This window comes from Mastacembelus armatus, chromosome 13 (assembly GCF_900324485.2).
Source record: "Mastacembelus armatus chromosome 13, fMasArm1.2, whole genome shotgun sequence".
NCBI lineage: Eukaryota > Metazoa > Chordata > Actinopteri > Synbranchiformes > Mastacembelidae > Mastacembelus > Mastacembelus armatus.
Window position 1 is genome coordinate 2,926,609 of NC_046645.1, and position 20,879 is coordinate 2,947,487.

Sequence of the window (20,879 nt, forward strand, 5' to 3'; positions counted from 1 at the left end):
GGCAAACAAAGTTGAAATCCATAAGTGGCATCTGGAGCTTTTTTTTTAAATAATCTGTAAAAGACATCCTCTCAGCCCCTTGTTGAGCACGGTGCACGGTGTACTCTGCCTCTTCCCCAATCCATACTAAGATAGCCTTGGGCCCCTGCGACCATGAACAGGATAAGTGGTTTAGAAAATGGATGGCTAGAAGGATGGATGGAAACACACCCTCTCCCCTCCTTCGTAGCCTCCCTCCATTTTCTGAGTCTCAGATGTTTACAAGACTGGACGGGTGCCGGCTGGTGTGTCACTACACAGCTGTTACTGATGCAGTTATGTCTCCATAATGACGACTCCATAGGACTCCATAATGAGGGAAGTCGTGGTTAATTAAGCTTTGTTTTTTTTTTTTTGTTCTCTTTTCTTGAAGACAGCAAATCTTTTCAGTTTCTGAAGTTTTATAACAGTATTTTGCTGTAACATTACAAATAAATGACTAAATAAGCAACAGGCAGAGTTTTTAAAAAAATAAACATCAAAAAATGCAGAAATCTGTCATGTGAAATAATTCAAATTGTTATGACCATGGCAGATAACTGTAGTGTTCATGTAGGAAACTGACTGAGAATATTGGATTTCAGGGCACTGGGTAGTTTAAGGCAGTTTAAATGGGAGGCTTGAAAAAAAAAATATAACAACCATTTTTCCTTTTTATGACTGTGTCACACATTGAAAACTGCTGGATTTCCCCAGCACCTTTATTCTGCACTTCCCCTCTTGGGCCTGCTCGCTGGTCCTGCTGGTACTTTTTCACACAGGACAGACACATCACACATGCACACACACCTATAGACAGTTTTACCACCATTTCCTCTTTAGTTTATCACCCTCTGCTTTCCATGGCTTCTGTCAGGAAAAGTGAACTGCTGCTTACATGTGCACGTGTGCGTTACCACCTTAAGCAAGCACATAAAAACTCTTCATATACTGCAGCACTGAATTTCTATATTGATTCAGCTTTTACAGTGTATTTGTCCCCTAAATCTCAGTCAAGTCTAATGTTTTCTGCACACATAAATGTTCAGTTGGGGAAGAAATTACTGCCAAGTCACCACCATATTATGAAAAAAGAGCCAAACCATCCAATTCAGGTTCTGCAATATTAATAAGTCACAACACTTGAGTCATCCAAGCTCAAATTAAAGTAATAACATAACAATTTCACATAAATTACCTTTGCTGCAATCTGTTTTCCACTAAAAATAATGCAGTGTGATCAGTCTCACACTCTTTTTTATTAAAACTTTTATAGTTATTGCTTTAAACTCCAGGTGGCTAATGATTTATACTTTTTTGCACATGCAACAGACAAGTAAGGTAGATAGAATGAGCAATTAAAACCATAATGAAATGAAAATAACCAGTTTTCAGGGCAGATATTTGAACTTGAAGTTGGGAAAAGCGCAGGTTTGCACCCAAACGAAGTGCAAAGCTCAACGAAGTTTCCGAATGAAATAAACAACAGAAAATGCTAATTATTGTGCACTTACATAAACACACAGTGGCATTAATCCTTTAATGGACTATCTGATGTTTTTCTATTTAATGTTGCAGTTATTTCTTTCTTTTGAGCGGGAAATAAGTTACATCCTTGTGTACGGCCATAATTTGTTAGCTAAGTCTGTTTCCATTTCACTTTGTTCCATTTTGTTTGTATCAATGCATCAACATTTCCCCTTCAGCATTTCCACACAGTTTTATTTATATGCAAAGTGGCTATAAAAGCAGATGCAACCCACCCACAGTAGAGCATCTTGTTTGAAGCATACTGAGCCCTTAAAGAGTAATAGTATATACAGTAAGAGCAAGAACAGGCACTTCAGTGCAGCTCAGCTCCATTTTAGCTTCATTTTGCTGCTTTCATTTGAAGTTGGACTGGACTTGGAGTCGGTTTTTTACAGCCTCAGTCGTCTGAAGCACAGATTTGTCTTCAGGTTAAGTGTAATATGAAGCCACAAACAACAGCTGAGTTTTAATGAGCTCATATTTTATCATTCACTTAATCTTGCTCTTTAGGGTTAGGCCTGTGTGTGTGTGTGTGTTGACCGTCACAGTACACACATTCTGTCCCTCTCCTCCTCCTCCATCTGTCGCCTCTTGACAAACACATGGTGTCTTGTTTGGCCCACTCAGCAAGGCCTCGGGCTCTCTGGGCTACACACAGTATATACTCACACATATTATATACACACTCCACTTCTCTTGCATTGTTGGGGATGATGGGACTCAGTGATGTAGAGAGAAAGGAGAGTTTTACAGTAGTTAAGAGAATGAGACAGGTGCATCATGGGGGACAGAATTTCTAAGCCAGGAAGCAACGAAAGACAAAAAATGAAATGGCACCGCTCAGTAATTGTGCTGTGGTCCATTCACTTGAGGTTGATAGCAGGTTCATCCTGTGTGTGTCCTGAAATTTTGCCAGAGCATTAGTCCTGTCCGGAGAGATGTAGAGAGAAGAGACAGCAGAATAGAGACATATAAGAGACACAAAGCATAGACGCCGAAGAGGAAAAGGATGATGAGAAGAGCACAGGCGCAAATACTGTTAATTATGGGGAGAGAGAAAGAGAAATGCAGGCTCTGAGAAGAGCTCAGCACACAGATGAATGAGTAGTTTTATGCAGCTGATTATTTGGATTTGTTGTGCATGCAGGGTGACATGGAGACACATGGCATCAGCTCGTGGCGAATGCCATATTTCTGCTATAGGTTAACAATTGTTTATTGAAGGACTACACAGCAATAATATAGTGCTCTTGGTTGGTTCATCCACTGTAAATAACAGAGGTTCTTCAGGCTTTCAGAGATTTGGGGAATATCTCATGTTTGAGGGGCAATAAACAAGTTCTATATTCGTCCTCCTCGAGACATTAAGCCTGGTGCCCAATTTGTCTCATATAAAACTAAAGTGACGGCCCAGCCAACACACCGAATGTTTAAGAGCTTAAAATGATGATCTCCGTGGTGTTAACAGACCTGAAATTGATTTCACTGAAGTGCTGTCAAGCTGTCCACTTAAAACTAATGAAAACAGAAGTGGCTTTTCCAAACTATTGAGCTTCATGGTGGGCTGCCATAAGAACAGTGCGATAAAACGTCTCACACTAACGCTGCAGCATAATCCACTTTCTCATAGTCGCTTGTAGTTTTGCAGCAGGTGATAGCTCAACGTGGAAGCAGAAGCACTGACACTGAGTATAAACTTGCATTAACTGATTTGTTGGTGCTGCATGGGGCCAGCAGAACAAGTTGAAAAGTCATGAGTGACATGGTATTAAATGTGTCAGTGAGTATTTATCTATACACACTGACAACCGCACAGCAACATTCGGATTGATTTGGTTTTTCAGGTCATAGAATACAGTAAACGTCCACTACTAACTCCTCTTTTATCTCTGTTTTCTATGAAATCCTGAAAACAGCAGTAATTCCTAATCTTTAGCTGCTAAATGCTCCATGGTATTCACAAGTGGGGCTGGCAAGATAGTGAAGCAACAGTGAACACGGCTGGCTGCTGCAGACACAACACTGATGTGAGCTGAGAATCTAAACAAAACCTCTTGGCCCACATACAGACTGTAAAACCAAAGTAAGAGCTTAGTGGATCTGAGGAGAACTGCAGCTCGGCTACGCACTTTTCCATTACATTCATATAAAAATATCGATTAATGCAGGTTCAACCTGAGTAATGAGCTGCCAGCTTGGTGTTAATGTTACCAAAGATCATATGACCATATTGTTTTAAATCAGTGCAGTTTATTTTGTGCCAAATCACAAAAAAATCTCACTTTTAATAGTAAGGTCAAGACTTTAGAGCGTTATAGAGAAAACCCCAACAAGCAGGTGTTAATAGTGATAACATGATCTGCTGTACACAAAACACAGACACGTAAAGTACAGTCCGTTTGTGACACCCTAATTACAATCGTTGTGATAATGTGGGGTTATGTGACAAGGCGGTGTTGCTCCCACTGTGTGTAGTATAGTCATCACACTGTCACATGTGCTTACTGCACCTTTTCATCCAAACAGCATCATGCATCCTTCACCAACACCTCTGCCCCCCCATAGAACTGTAGCTAGCTGTGTACCTGTTCACCCTGGGTCTGGTTAAGTGCTGCTACTAACCAGGTTTTAAGTGAAATTTAACACTTACGAACTGAGATACAGGAACTGCATTACCCAAAGGCTCAAAAGTCATAAGATGCAATAAAATAAGATAAACTTTATTCATCCCCAAAAGGAAATTCAGGGTTACACCTGGATTATGTTATAATATTTATTAAATTAAATTATTAGAAATTGGTCATTATTCTTGTCTTCTATTCAACTGTATTGTAGGAAGTGTTGCCTCTTTTTTAATTCTTTAATGTTCTTGCATCCATGTAGCTGAGTTTATTTTTTCCCCAATGCATTTGATTTGTACAGTCCACTATCATATAGTATCACAAACCGCCTCGAGCTTTTTAAGAACATAAGGGACAAAGACCCAGAAAACCCTTAGACAAAAATGCTGAATAAACTTCACGGGGGGGGCGGGCATCCCTCCTCGGATGCCTGAGGCAGCTATACTGTAGGTGCTGTAGGTAGGAAAAGGGCAACGTCAGGCATCAAATTATAAAACGAAGCGAAATATTATCCAATGAAATTTAAGACCTTTCATGCTCAGGGATTTTTTTTTTTTTTTTGCAAACAGCAATAAACAAAATTCCTCACTAAACCTCGAATAATGTGTGTGTGTATATCTCGTGCCAACTACTTTTGTTATAAATGACACTAGGGGTGATTTAATCTTTAACCTGTTTTTAATGCCACATTTGTGTTTTGTGCCTGAGTTTAGCTGAAGTCATTGGCTCCCATGTCACTTAACACGATATACTGTGCTCTGTGTGGGTACATGTATGGCTTCGTGTGGGTGTGACGATTATTTTATCTGTACGTTACTCGTGTAAGCATTGTTTCCCTGCCTCAGAGCTCTGACGCATTATAACTCACGTTTGTGACCTTCCCTGATAGGAAGAGGTAGCATGCTGCAGTGAACTTATCTGAAAGAAATAATCCAGCACCTTCTGTTTTTCTTGCTGCTCTGTTGTTGATATGGCACAACAGTGATTCATGAGGCTTTTACATTTACAAACAGCTGTCAAGTAGGTCTGGGAAAATCCTTTATCACACAGCTGATGATTCATTTTATGTTGCCTGCAGAGGAAATGGATAGTTACCACGAGCTGCCATGGCTGGACAGATAAATAAGAGCGCCGCCCACAGAGATTCAAATTTTATTAAGAGTGAAACAAAACAAAAGAAGCAGTGTAACTGGACGGATGAAGGCAGGCACGCTAAAAAAGAAAAAGGATGTGTCTGAACGTCAAACCACAGTGATTCGCTTTTATATTATATTTATCTACAATGGACAGATGTGTTTCTACTGTAATTACCCACTGCAGATTTGAACATACTTTACTCAAGCAGAAGCAGAAGATGCTTTTGTTTGGGATGATTTTCACATTAATATACATTTGGTGTTTTAGCAAGTGTTTCCAGTAGCAGTAACAGTGTGTTGTATGTAGGGTTGAATCAAAGTTAACTACCCAAGGTCTTTAAAATGAAGGACAGGACACACACACGTGATCTTAACCAGTTTGGACAAAAGTGTATGTGCACACATGATCAATACTGGAGCCTTAGCTACACAGACAATACTTGTTAGGCTCCATTTACTGCTTGATTTGGTCTTTACACGGGATCCTCAGACTAGTCCTGTAATGTCATTTAGTTTACCTCACTTGTTTGTGGTCAGTACGTAAGAGTAATACTTCCTTTCTGATGATATGGCATTTCACACTGGTGCTATAGTGCTAATTTTAGCTGAATGAGCAACTACACGAGGTCCCTGCTGATACGACTGCATGTACACACTACGGTGGGAAATTATACCGAATGAGATGTGAGTGGAACAGAAGGAGGGACAGTTTGTGATTATAAATGACTTTGCTGAGTAGTTTATGGATTTATGTTGATTATATGCGAATATATATATAAATCACTGGAGCTCTGTGTGTGCATATGTGTGTGACTGTACCTGAACACTACATATTGACAAAGAAATACATGCACTGTGGCACCACTGTTTAGCAGTTGGACTATTCACTTGGGAGAAGCAGCATATGCACATGCAGCAAACTTTGACCTGCCTGTCCTAATGGAAAGGCAGTAGAAATATAACATGAGCACTTGAACTGAGTTAAACAAAGTGAATGTTTCCAAATGGCCGATACAAGTCAAGCTAAAAGATTACTAGTTAATCTTGTTAGGTTGCACATTAACACCATTGTACAGCCTGTTCCGTATACCTCTGTAATACCTGCATTATTTATGAGTTGGCCATTCAATTAAAGGGTTTAATGGTGTACCAAATTACTGATGTCTTCAGGGAATACCACTGAATTGTGAAGCGATGCCAGCCAGGCCAGAGTTTGGCAGTGGCCTACTCTAAAGCCTTTGGATGCAACATTTACCATTAAATCTATAAGTCTACCTCATGCTCAGGAAAAGGATGCTCCAGAGTCTTGGGATCATTAGACCACAGGCTTAATTTTAGATCCCAAAGCTACTAAGGGGATGTTTCTTATGGATATTGTGTAAATGCACGAAAAATCTCTATCAATAAAGATTCCAAGGTCTTTTTAAGCTATTCCTCCGCCGAATCGAATAAATATGACTTTGGTTTGTAGATACGTACAAACTGCTGAAATGTGAGACACTGTTGGTTGGTCGCATATACCTCTTTGAAAGAACATTTAAATAGCGACATTAACAGCATTAAGGCTCAACGTGCACTGCACAGGAAAGCAGAGTACACAGAGAGGAGAGATAAGAAGGCAGCGTGATACAAGGTGAGACTAAATGGCAGCTGGGAGAGGATGGGTGGATTAGACTCTAAATTGATTACAGGTAATCAGTTACAGTTTACCGATTTTCTGAATAGAACATGGCCAGTGATAACACATTCAGCTGGGATAATCATATTTAGATTACTTCCCCCCAGACTCAACTGACTGTGCGGATTAGAGAGAAATTTGTTCTGTTCTGTGTTTGGGCACTGTTATCACTGACTCTTATTAAGTTGGAAATCTGATTATTTGCCTCATGCAAATACATGTTTCTAAGAACGGTAATATAGCTTTTTTTCGGGAAGATTCTTTAGCTGGTTACTGTTTCTTTTGCAGAACAGTTTATGGCTTTGTAATTGCATTATTGTAGTTTACTGTTAACTGCTCTGTTATGGTTTACTGTGTAAGCTTGTTGATAAGAACAAGGGGGTGTGAGAAAGGTGGGTGGGATGGCTGCAGCTGTGGGAGGGAATTGTAAGGAGAATAAAACAAATATTAATGGAAAAGGTCAGCAGCAATACTGGAAGTGGGGTTGTTACAAAAATGTGTGAGCCAACATTAAACCTGCTTATACTATGATACACAAAATCCATCCATCATCTATACCCACTTATTCCTTAACCAGGGTCCCAGGGATCTGCTGGAGCCTATCCCAGCTCTCTCTGGGTGAAAGGCAGGGGTCCACCCTGGACAGGTCCCCAGTCCATCATAGGGCCACATAGAGACAAACAACCTCACACACTCACACTCACTCCTATGGGCAATTTAGAGTCACCAATCAACCTGACATACATGTTTTTGGACTGTGGGAGGAAAGTAATACAAGAGTATGACAAAATGCATGTAATTGATAACTTTCTGTCTTGTCTTTTTGGCACCTAAAGCTGAAAGCCAAAAAAAAAAATGTATTTGAAGGGTAAAAAAATAGAGATCATAACGAATTCGAGTTGATTTTACACAAGAACCGGCACATCAGTAGATAAATTCCTTTCACCAGCTGGGACTGACATGACAAACAGAGCTGCAGTACACCAAGACGACGCTGTCACATATTGGAATGAAACAACCAAAACATACCGAGGAATAAAAGAGAGTTAATTATGTTTATGTCTGGTTCTACAAAGACAAATTCAAAAGCAATCAGAAGGTTAAAACAAGCTGTAACTATGTGCACACATGTGGTGCACACAGCCTTGCTTATATAAAAAGGACTGACAGCCGCTATAAAGATAAAGCTACAACATTATGTCTGAAGTATTAACAGTTGAAAGTAGATTTTAGCACAACACATTTTAGCCAACATCAAATACATGTGAGCTCTACATGTAAAGTTCTCCTTCCCACAGCATGTACTGTACCGTGCGTCAAGATACAATCCACTGAGAGATTACAAATGATGACATTTTCTTTTTTTTTTTTTAACTTCAGCAGTCATCATTTGTTTTATATGACAACATAAAATTTCATTTAACATTTGCCATTTTCATTTGAACCTTGTTTCTGCCTGGAGCCCTTATAATCAATTCATAGCAGAGCTGACTATGTGGGGATACACATCTGCAAAAACTCCCACACCTACATTGAAGGAAAAGGAGAGTTCACATCCAAGTATCCAAATGAGTTGTCTTTCTATTTTTACACCAGTGGTCTGTGGAACATGGTAGACTAGGAAAAAGGGATTGAATTGGAGAGGAAAGTGGGAAGAAGGAGGGTGTGTGTGTTTGTGTGTTTATTGAGGAGTGGAGGAGTTGCTCAGCAGCAGTTGTGAAGGTCATTTTCTCCAGCAGGCTTTCACTTGGGTCAAGTGAATGACTGTGTGTATGTGTGTGTGTGTGTGTGTGTGTGTGTGTGTGTGTGTGTGTGCGCGCGTGTGTGCGCTCGCTCCCTCTAACACATGGTCTTGTGAATAAAGGCCAAACCCATTACTGGGACTGCCACCTTGTATTCTTATTTAATGTAAGGCACATTTCCAAAGTGAATGTATGTGTCTATGTGTTCGTCCTGTAATGGAAGGAGCTGCAAAGTGAGGTGACGTTGGTAGACTGGCATCTGTTTGTTTGGGAGACACTTGAGAAGCTGTGAAGTGACAGAAAAAAGATGGTTGGCACCATTGAGACTCACACAAGTGTGTGTGCAGTAACAAGAGCCAGAGAGGGAGTTTTCAGCTGTACATATAGGCGTGTACTTCTGAAACACAACAGACGTTCAGTCATTATTGATTTTCACTTAAGGCATTAAAACCAACATGGCTTTTTTTGGTTTGTTTGTGTGTACATATATATATATATATATATCTATATATATATATATATATACATGTATGTATGTATGTATATATATATATATATATATATATATATATATGTATGTATGTATATATATATATATATAGATATATATATATATGTATGTATATATATATATGTATATAATGTGTATAGTACCTCAAGATACAATCTTGACATACATGCCTGAACCGTCGCTTAAATTAATACAAAAAATCCAAATAAATAAAAAATAGAGGCTGTATTTTTTTGGTTCCAAACATGTAAAATCCTGGCTTACAGCCTTGCATTAATTATAATCATTTGAGGAAACGGCCTTTCTCGAATACATAATGAATAATAATAAATTTCATCAGTGACTTTGAATTTAAAACGTCTGCATGAATCCTAGATCTTAAGAACCTCCCACCACTGGTACACTTTGTTAAATCACACCTTCTCTGCTCTGGATGTTTATTCAAGCTCAGGGGCGTATTGTTACATCTCAGTGTGTCACACAGGAACAATGTCACACCTGTGGGTGTGTGTATGTGTGTGTGTGTGTGTGTGTGTGTGCGTGTGCATATGTGTGTGTGTGTGAAGAAGAAAGTGAGAGAGAGATGGGAGAGGGTTCGAAACAGAGTGAGTTGTGTTTGTGTGTCTGAAAGTGAACAGATACAGGTGTCTCATGTACTCCCTTGATGACGCACAATAGGACCCAAGTGAAATGGCCACATTTGCAGGTGTGTGTGAATACATGTGCATGTATGTGTTTTTAGTCTCACTCATCTGATAGTCCTGCTGAGGTGACAGCTTGTTTGTTTGCCTTAAACCTGGAGTTGGGAAGAGCCTCAAGTGGTTTTGAACAGCAGCAGATTGTGTCAATCAAATATCGCAAACTGTCGTTTTTGAAAGCAAACTCCAGAAAGGTCAGTAACCAAAAATTGTCCAGGTCTGTTCTCAGGTGGGCATCAGGGGGATACAGCCTTAGGCGTCCTTCGGACAGATCTGTCTAGTTGTCTAGTTGCTATGGTGCTGATCACACAGGATGAGCAATGTACTGTAGCAGAGAAGTGGGACCTCCATTGCAGTTGTTTGTTTCTGCTGTTTATCCAGCTTGATCTGTGCCCTAGTTGCTGTCGGACCGTTGCTGAAGCATCTCGTCTATGCAGATGTCTTTGTCCCTTGTCTTCAATAATGCATTTATCCACTTACCCTCAGTACAGGAAGTCAGGGACACTCAATTTCAACTTTAAAAAAAAACAATCACCCCTTTAATTGTTGCTGCTTGCACCCGTATGAACCATAGTAGATGTGCAATGTGATTTGCTGTGCACGTTTTTGTTGCATCAGGCTTTTATGTTGCTTGTATAGTTTTATGTATGTGTCCTTCCCTGTCAACGGAGTTCTAACTTCACTGCCACATAAATCACATGGATGTTACGACCTCAAACTAGTGTTTATGTTTTATTTTCTGTATGTTCTGTGGCCCAGGAGTCATACAGCTATTCAAACAGGAACATGTTTTGTGAATTGAGGAAATCAAAGAGGCGGACAAGACAGTGAGTGTATTTAACTAGATGAAGACGTATTTCTATGATGTAAAAGCAACCAGGTCAGTAACATAATGAGCAAATAAAAGAACAAAGGGACTGACCAGTCACGTGGGTAAATGATTAACGTGCTTTATGCAAGGAAGGAAATGTAGAAATAAAATTATGCAAATTAATGTGGCCAGAATGAATGCAACTACTCAGTAGCAACCAAATCATTTGTTGACTGTCTCAGTTAGTTTGTTGGATCACTTAAAAAAATCCACAGAGGAAGAAAAGAGGAAGAAAAGCAGGTGACCAAAGATGGAAACACAACATTTGAGATCAATATATTCTGAGAAAATGACTGCTTTAGCTTTGTTTACTTAACTGTGAGGCACCTGAAGAGGAAGCTGGCTGTGCGTGGGACTAACACAGGAGCCTGTACTTGTTAGAAGATCAAGAAGCATGCAGACAGTTCGTTAGTGGGAGAGATAGAAATAGAGGTAATAATACGACAGAATCAAATAATCCTTGTCGTTATGTATTTCCTAAATTATTTTTTCATGTGCTTTCATTTAGGCTCCTTCCTTTTTGTGAGGCTCTATTTCAATTCTCATGTCCTTGGCAAGAGCACAGCAGTCAACAGACTGATAAGCCTGTTTAAATTGAGATTTCAGACTGTGTGTGTGTGTGTGTGTGTGTGTGTGTGTGAGCGTGTGTGTGTGTATGTATGAGTGTATGTCCATGGCAATGCATAGAAATGAAATCATAAAATCAAGCATAGATAGAACAAGGTCAGGGAGATTAATATAAAATTATTAACAAGGTAGAAACAAGGGCAGGGAGAGAGAGGGAGGCATGCAGGAGGGGAGGAGGAGGTGGTCCTTGTACAAACTCCAGCCTATCAGACAGACGAGGGCGGGACTAAGAGGACGAGAAGGAGGGAGCAGAGCAGCAGAAGGCACAGAGGGAGAAGAAACAGAGCATGCTAGAGAAGGAGGGAGAGGTGGGAAGGTAGAGGTATGTAGACAGAGAGATGCAGTGCCACAGAGAATGTGTCGGCGAGGCTTTCAGTAGCGCAACTCTTCATCCTCTCGTCAGGGACCATGATGTCTTATGGAGCCACGATACACAGATTCACTGGAGGAGCAGGGAATACAGATAGAAGTTCACCTTGAGCCGAGGTTCACCAATACCACTCTGGACTTTTTGGGATTGCAGCAAACACTAATCAGATCTGAAAACCTGTCAAAGCAAAAGTGGCTGTTGAATCTCTAACTTTTGGATTAGACTGATACCAGAACATCTGACAAAGAAAAGGCTCAAAATTACCAGTTCAAACGGGATTGTGGTTTGGCAGAATCCTGCCAGCTGTCTCCAAACCTGACAGGACATAGATCACACTGGACCCCCGCAAGGCCACAGCCAAGCAGGTCCTGCCGCCCAGGAACCCTGGAGCCAGGCTGACCTTGGACGAGTTGTCATCTGAACCCCTCCTGGCACCAGCAGAAACATCCAGCATGTCTCAGACTGGAGGACGGTTCCACAACAAAAAGGCCGGCATTCGTGCCGCTGTGATCCTGATCGGGCTCCTGCACAAATCTCGCAAAGCCAAGGAGAAGGAAAGGGAAAGAGAAGAGAGCGAAGGGTGGGTGAAGTGTGTACTGTTATGCCGTGTGATGAGGCGGGCATGCTGGATGGATGATATATGGCTTTTGGATGAACAGTCAGTCTGCAGTACAGTGTGGATTGTGGAGAAAACTTTATTAACTTGTAATGTTTTTACTCCAGGGGCAGTTTGAGCTCTTTACAGTCCAGTGAGTTTGCATCTGCAGTTTTATTATAGGTCCTTTTCACTAGAGTGTGTTTTTCTGTGGGCCTTGTTGACCACACTTCTGTGTGTATCTGGGTCAGTTGAAATGACAGACAGGAGAGGGAGAGACAGGTATTGAGGAGTCTAGTTGAATGTAGGTGTCCTCTGAGTGCTTTTGAAGAGCAAACAAGAGGGACATAGAGAATAGAGGACAGGAGCAAATCTGTGATGTACAGAAAGAGGAACATGGAAAAAATCGAGAGCCCAAGTGTGAAAGAAGAGAGCTGTGGAAAATGAAGAGGTGCAGAGCAAAGATGTCTTCCTGGGCCCAAGGCATGCATCTATGGACAGTTGTTGAGGCCTGTGATGCTGATGTAACTGTTTTGTTCCTTTAGCATAAGGGCAGTGTGGACACACATTGATATGCAATTGCATATGAAATGTTGGGTGAGAGTTCAAATGGTGAGCTCTGACCTACAGGATGGAAAAGAATATATTACCATACTGTACTGCACTACACAGCAGCTGTAAATGTGACACTGAATCAGATTTTTAAACGGGTGCATTGTGCATTTTGACGTCTACAATGAAAGCAAACAAACTAGTGTTTTTATTTACAAGTAAACCTCTTGGGGACTTTATTTGTGGCTGTCTTTCAGGCAGACTGTTGATGCCTTACTCCTTGAGAAAGTTCCATTCCTAATGTACATATGTAATGCACGCTGCACTGTAGCCAGATCGTCTCACTGTTAGTGCTACATTAGATGAATGCAGTCAATAAGACCCCCGGGAATGTCCCACCTGGTAACAAACAGCATATGTGGTTGGCAAGGTTGAGACTGCTAACACTTCCCCCCCACCAGGCCTTCCCCCCTCCCCCTGGATAGATCTGTGTTGGCCGAGCTAACATTAGCAGCATGTATAGTTAAACTGGAATCTGAGCAGAAACTGGCCGACTGAGTTTGTCTGTTCAGTGTTAGTGAGGAATATATCTAATGTTGTTGGTGTGCGTGTGTGTGTGCGTGTGTGTGAGGGTGTGTGTGTGTGTGTGTGTGTGCGCGTGTTTATGTTTAAGTTTAATTGTGAACATCTGATGTGCACCACAAAATGCACTTTGGTACTTTGTTCTAATAGCCCGAACCAAAATAGGCTGCATCAAAATAGACTGTAACTCACTTTACACATGCTGATAAGTTTATCTGACCTCTGTGTGTGTGTGTGTGTGTGTGTGTATGTATGTGTGTGTGTGTGTATTTTACTTTCAGATAGTGTAAAATTAACTCCCAGAGGCAAGGCTGGATTAGCAACAATGCAAATCAGGCAAATACCTCTTACCTCCTCTAAAAGCTGCAGGTTCATTGTGGGGCAGTCGGTTTGTTGTGGTTTCCCTAATTGTGATATAGGTTAGAAATATGAAACGCTTTGAAAATGAAATGATAAATGTGTCTTTAATTAAATTACCATAAATTAGCTGCACCAGGTGGTTTTCTAACATACAATAACTGGTTGCTTTCTGTAGGTACAGTACATAGACAGTATGAGAAACAGGTCAGTGCAGCCCCAGCAGTTCACCTGCTGTGACTGTCTGACAATGTCAGTACTACATTGTCACAAACAGATATTCCCCCAGTACACGTTTTTCACATTTGGATTCTGCAGGTTACAGCCTCATGTCAAATGACACGAAACAGCACAGTGATACTTGGACAGCAGATATAGCCTGAAGCACCACAACAATAGTCTACTGTCTTTCCAGTTGCTGTAGGACGTGATGATCCAGGCACACAATGGTGGATAATTTTAAGGAGTCTTTTTTTTTAAGTGATGGTTGTTTTGTGCATGATTACACTACACTCTTTTTAGACTTTACATGTCAGAAAACGTTTCATCTTTACAGCAGGTTTATTCTGACAATGAATAGGAAAACTGAATTACAGTCATTATTGGAGATGAGCATTTAGAACTTTATAATAATACAGAACATTGCAAAGAAAAAGCGTTTTAGTGGATTTGACTTCACAGCAGAGAACTTAGAAATGGGATTTTTACTTTGTCTGCAGCTTTCTGGCAAACATATAGGTATGCACTTTGCTGTTTGGCTACACAACATCTTCTGTGTATTTCTCTGACTCTTTATCTCGGTACTGATAGAGCTATAATGTACATTTGCCTTCCATTAAGTCCAGCAGCATGAGATCTGCTGCTTGTATCTGAATGTTTATGTTACCCTCCATGCATTAACGTTCTCCACAGCTCATTTATCTCCAGCTGTAGACCCATTTTTTTGTGTGATGTTCATCCCTGCATGTGTGTGTAGCTATGAGTTGTGTTTAAACAGTTCATATCACAGGTGTTTTTGTGGTTATGGTTACATTTCTCTGTTGGTCTGTGTTGGTGTAGTGCAGCCAGTGGGTTTGTGTGTGTGTGTGTGTGTGTGTGTGTATCTGTGTATGAGACCTTCCACCATGTAAGTAACAGATTTTTTTTTTGGACTAGGTTAATGATAGGGTCAGACAAGTGGTGTTAGTGAAGAATATATCCAATGTTGTTGGAAAATTAATGTAAGTCGATGTAAAGTCCCCCTGAGGAATGAAAACAAAGACACTGTCCCTTTCAAAGATTATCAGAAGCTGGACTGTAATGAGTCCAGAAAGGGCACAACCTTCATTAAAACTCGTATGTTTGAAGCTAACAAAAACTGCATTAAAGGCCTCATTGTATAAAGCTGATTCATCCAGAAACAAGGAGAATATGTGACCTGTCTGTAAATTAAGCTTGTGTACCTCTACAGTAACTATAACAACAGACATCAAGCAGATGCTTTTTAATAAAAGCCCAAATCAATTCTATTTGCTAAAAGGCTTTACAGGAAAGGGTTGTTGTCAGTGCACTAACAGCTTGTGAGTGTAACTTGGTGCTGCAGTAGTTTAATCCAATATTGCATAAAAAATTCATTTACATTTTCATTGTTGCTGTCCGTTTTCCTCATGCACTGGTATTAAACTTATGGTGGGCTGTGAAAATCTCAAAAAATACATTTCTCATCTACATTCCCAATATTTTAAGGAAGTTTGTGAATTGTGGATGCCCCTTGACCTGTCCAGGGTGTACCCCTGCCTTTCACCCAAAGAGAGCTGGGATAGGCTCCAGCAGATCCCTGGGACCCTGGTTAAGGAATAAGCGGATATAGATAATGGATGGATGGATGCCCCTTTTAAAATATCAAAAAAAGCATCCCCTTATTGTAGTTCAATTAGGGGTTAGACCAGCTTGATTCGACAGACTCAGTTCTCAGAGTCATTTAGGCTTGAAGCAGACAGTTTACTGTATCAGTGAATTTCAGCCTTTCTAAGAGCATCAAAAACCAAAGAACCTGAGAATATGGATAAATTTCTCCATAATTACCTTCAACAGCAAAGCACTTACAGTATAACTGAAGAGAACCTTGATTTTCACATTAATTATTGGATTTCAAACACATATTCTTCTAAAAGTTAGCCAAGAGGACTGATGCCACTTGTATCTCACCAGTAAATATTAGGCAACAGCTGGTAACTTAGCTTAGCATTAATGCTTGAAACTGTTGGAAACATCCAGCCTGGCCTGTGCCACCTATTGTGCAGGACAACAAGCCCAAAGAATCAACTAGAGTTTATTATGAAGAACTATTAGGAGACCCAGAGCAGATGGTCTGAGTCCCGCTGAGCCCTGATCTCAGCAGTGTGGAGTCGGTCTGGGATCACATGAAGAGACAGAAACACTGGGACAGACTGAATCTACAGAAGAACTGAAGCAGCTTCTCCAAGGTTCTGCAAAGTACCAGGAGAAACTGTGAGCAGGTCAAACCAGAGAGAACTGATTAGATTTAGGTCTGATTCCCTTTACTGCACATTGGATGAAGTTAACCGATAAAATCTATTTATATTATTTATATTAAAATCATGCCCTGTGTATTTTCAGTGCCTAAAACATTTGCACAGTACAGTTGCATGCTACGATAATGAACTGCCTGTTGGCTTCATATTTAAAACATGAATCTTCTCATCCAAATCTTTACAATAAAACAATATTTCCCAAAATGCTGAACTACTCCTTTAATCAGCAGGTCACACTGAGACTGAAAACAGTCTCCTTTAAGTAAAAATCCCTCTTTTTATCCCCACAAGGTCTTTTTCACCTTCTACATTTTATTTATAAGAACAACTGTCAAAATAATGATGTGAACAGACAGATAATAAACTGTGCTGATGATTCAGGTGTTAGTCAGCCTAAATGGACTCGGTGGAATAAGATCACTGACCTGTGGAGGAGGACTTTGTGTCACAGTGTAATAAGTCCTTCATCTTGCTAAATGTAGGAAAAACTAAGGACACGAGTATTGGTTTTGGAAAGTCGTCCTATGATCTGACTGTGATCTGACAACAAATGTTTGGCCACTGCTGTGAACAGGAAACTGTGTAAAAATCAACTGAGAATTTCAAATGGTGAAACATGTTTTCATCCAGATGAGTTTAACTCTTAAAGTGTTTTTTCCTGCTTTGATGTTTGTTGTGTGGAAGATTTATAGATTTGGTCTTTACTTTGTGTTGTCTTTATACAGTCAGAGAGAACAGGCTTGTTAATGTCACCCAGGAAGAGAAAAGGCTGGTGATATTGCAGTTTGCTTTAATTTGTTTAAACCTTATGCCACATGATAGCTTTTTCCTCCCCTAATTGTTTTTATTCGCTTGCTATGGTCTCATAGTTTTATGTGACTGTCCCGGTTGTCTGACTTGTTTTGTTTTGCTGTTCTAAACCCTGTCTGCACATCATATTTCCCTTTGGACTAGATGGATTGACTAGATTTGACAGATGCCTCTAAGTCTCCTTAATAAGTCCCTTAAGAGCAAATCTAATCAGAAAAATATTTAGTGGCCTGTTTGTTTGAGGGCTCTTTTCATATTAAGATGTTCAGGTGTTTTCTGCATAATTGCAGAAATATAAATGGTTAAACATAAGCTGACTGCCATCTCACATTGAAGAACTTGATAAACTTCATTCATTCATTTCTGTTCAAACCAGCAAGTACAGCAATGGTGATGCTTCTCTTTCATAAACTGGCCGGTTTAAGATCAGGCCATCTCATGTGTTGTCATTGTGTCCCACCGTAGCCACGTGGTTGTTTCAAGGTTTGGTAGAGAATAACTAGAGCACAGCTAGTCACAGCTAAAAACCAGGACTGCCGACACCGTGTTTATGCATTTAATATTACTCCAAAACAAGTGAACAAGCGAAAACTGACTAACATATAATAGATCAACAACTGGTGGCAGTTTGAGTGTAATGGACCATTTGGCCTGTATACAGTTCCTCCAAATCCAGCAATAAGATGAACAGAGTTATTAACACTAGCCTACACTCTGGCAGCGTCCAGGACCAGACTCCCACACGGTGGAGAAATACTTTCCATTCATGACTGTGCCAGGTGTATAATCAACTCTATAATCAACTAATTCTATTAGCTAATGAAATGCTCCCTGGCCTTGGAGGTAATGCAGAGTTACAGCAGATTAAGCCTCTGTTTGTTTAATTCCTCACACTCTGCTCTTGGGTTGTTGTTCTTGTTGTTGTTGTTTTGGAGAAGTAAATAAAAAGACTTTCTCACTCTTACTACAACACTACACACACAGCTACTGTATGCTTTGACTATACAATTGTTGGAGTTATGTAAAGTTGTTGTTTTTTTCCATTTTAACTTTTCTCATTATTATACAGGAAAAAATGCAGACCATCTGTGAACCATTAGTTTTTTCCTGTATTGAAGCTTGACTGAACATTTGCACTTGTATGTAGAGAAAAACCTTGCGAGATTAACTAAAGTTGATGTTTTCAAGCTTTCATTTTGCTTTTCTCACCACCCAAAACAGTTTTGCCTTTTTCTGTATTACCCTGCCTCCTCCTGCTGTCAACATAACTACTGTGCTTTCACTGAGTCACTCTTATTTCCATTTCACCATCTCACCCCACTTTTCCTCTCTACCCTCAATTACTTCCTCTTTTAACCTCCCTCTTATTCTTGTTGTGTGTTTCACAGCTTTTGTGATAAGCAGCCATACCACTAGTATAAGCTCGCACACACAAAGAAACATGCACGTCTGATTGCACTTGAAGTCAGATGTGTCTTCGCTGTCTGGTTGTACAGATATATGTGTGTGTGCGTGCGTGTGTGTGTGTGTGTGTGGGAGAGAGAGAGAGAGACAGTCATTCGTGTCTTGGGGTGTAATGGATGAGATGGCATTGTCTCTAACAAGTGTCCAGAGACCCACCTTGGACAGCCCTATTTACCCAGCTCTGCACTGGGGATTGAAGGTGCTATTTTTAGTCTGCACAGATTCATTTTATTCTCTCGCACCACACCTCGCTCTGTGGCCTTCTCTTGTTCAGCAATCTGTGTGACAGCCCTTCATTCCTCACCTCTCCCTCTCTCTGTCTTCATATCTGTCTCCTTTTCTTCAGGACCTTCCTGCTCTCGTGTGGTTATCAGTTTGTCCTAAGTGGTGGAGCTGGTTGATGAGAGAAATATTCAGTGTCATCTGACAGATGCTTTTCCTCTGATTCAAGTCAGTTAGATGGGGTGTGATTGGGCAGCGATGAAGAGGATGTGGGTCCCAGAAAATGAATAGGCTCAAATGGGATTTAGAGCATTTTGTGATATGACAGAGTGAGGTAATGCTGGACAGCCTTGTTTTTCACTGCATTGCAGCACTGAGCCAAAACGGACAAGAACCTCACATGCAATCAAAAATATAAAATTCATATAGCTGATGTAGACCTACTCAATCCAAAGGGAGAACATTCACCCTCATATACATATGTCTACATTCATGTTAGCAGTTTAGTACCTCGAATCTTGAAACTCTAAAAGTAGCTGCAAAAAAATAAAAAACAGAATAGTGCAGATTTTACAAAGAACATCTTTATAGGACAAGAGAGTCATTTTAAAAAGCATTAAGATGACATCTTTTCATCTTTAAAACCCAAATAGAAGGATTTTTTTCAGCGAGGTGTAAACACTGCATTTTAATATTGAGGCTGAGGCATTATTCAGTAGCTTTTTGGATCTAAGGCTTCATGTTTATGCATTTACTACTACAATATACTCTCCTAATTGACAGAACTGCTGGGCTACCCAAATAAAGTGTGATTAAACTACATGAAGCACCACTGTCGACTAAGAAACAAACATGAATCAGCCTGTGGCCTTTATCAGTGTTTCCCTGCTGTTGGGAAGTAAATACTCTTAAATGTCCATCAGAGGTCTCCTGGAACCATTTGTGCAGCGAGACAGAAAACAACACTGACATTTCAAAGGTAAGACAAAAGCTGCAGTGCGTAACCTTTTACTGCTTTGGAGTGCTTTCTTCTGGTGTTTACATGATACCGGGTGTATGTGTGTCAAAGATGCTGGACATTTGTTGGTGATATTTAAAGCCTGTGTTAACGTCAACGGTTTGGTAGTGGTTGGTATTTAAAACAGCACAGGAATATGTTGTAGTGCAGGGTAATAGACTTATTGCAGTATAATTAACCTGGTTTCTTTGAGAGGAATAACATGACACACACACACACACACAGTCATAGTTTCCTAGGGTGGGGCTGCCTTGGCCTGGAGAGGGTGAGACCTTCACTGGTGTCACTTTAGTCTGACATTCGGAATAATCACAGCACTAATTGAAAAGGGAGAGGAAAGCCATGTGAACCAAGAGGACAGGAGGAAATAAAACCTGAATTCATACCTTTATTCGCCAAGTAGAAGGACTTTATCTTGATAAATGTTTAGTTGAGTGGGTGGAATAAATGCTGAGGCGCTTATGAAACAAATGAAAGAAAATGAAACATTTTGTTTACCTCCTGCAGTAATTTTACTTTCAGGTGCAAATTGGGAAACATTTAATACTGACATGCAAAATATTTTAAAAACTACATTATAAATACTTCCATGCAGCTTGGTCCAAAATTGTATTAACAAAGCAGAGTGCACACAAACCACTTGAGGTTCTTTTACCTTGTGTGTGTGTGTGTGTGTGTGTGTGTGTGTGTGTGCATGCGCATTTGTTCACAAGATCTGTCACTTCAAGATGTTGAGAGGGCATCAATGACAAAGTGTGTGTTAAGCTATGTGTACCAAAGTGTTGTTCTGTTTAATGTTTGTAAAATACATTAAAATGGGGTCTGGTGTGTGTGAGCACTTGCACCATGGCCCCAATAAACACAGAGCCACAAACAGAAAATCAATTTCCTTTCTTTCACTCTATCAGCTGAACAGCTAAATGAAAAGCTTATTTACTTCCTC

The 20,879-nt window shown here is 40.2% G+C and overlaps 1 protein-coding gene across 3 annotated transcripts in view; it reads left to right on the forward strand.

The window, feature by feature from the left end:
• Positions 1-20,879, forward strand: part of rap1gap2a (RAP1 GTPase activating protein 2a) — a 61,690-nt gene that overhangs the window by 14,600 nt on the left and 26,211 nt on the right. For 2 of the 3 annotated variants that reach the window (XM_026319873.1, XM_026319901.2), the window contains exon 1: positions 11,713-12,382. The exons of the other annotated variant lie outside the window; for it this stretch is intronic. In XM_026319873.1, coding sequence (XP_026175658.1) covers positions 12,255-12,382 — 128 coding nt within the window. In that variant the 5' untranslated portion in view covers positions 11,713-12,254. Of the gene's footprint in view, positions 1-11,712; positions 12,383-20,879 lie in introns of those variants that run through there. 3 annotated transcript variants of the gene reach the window in all.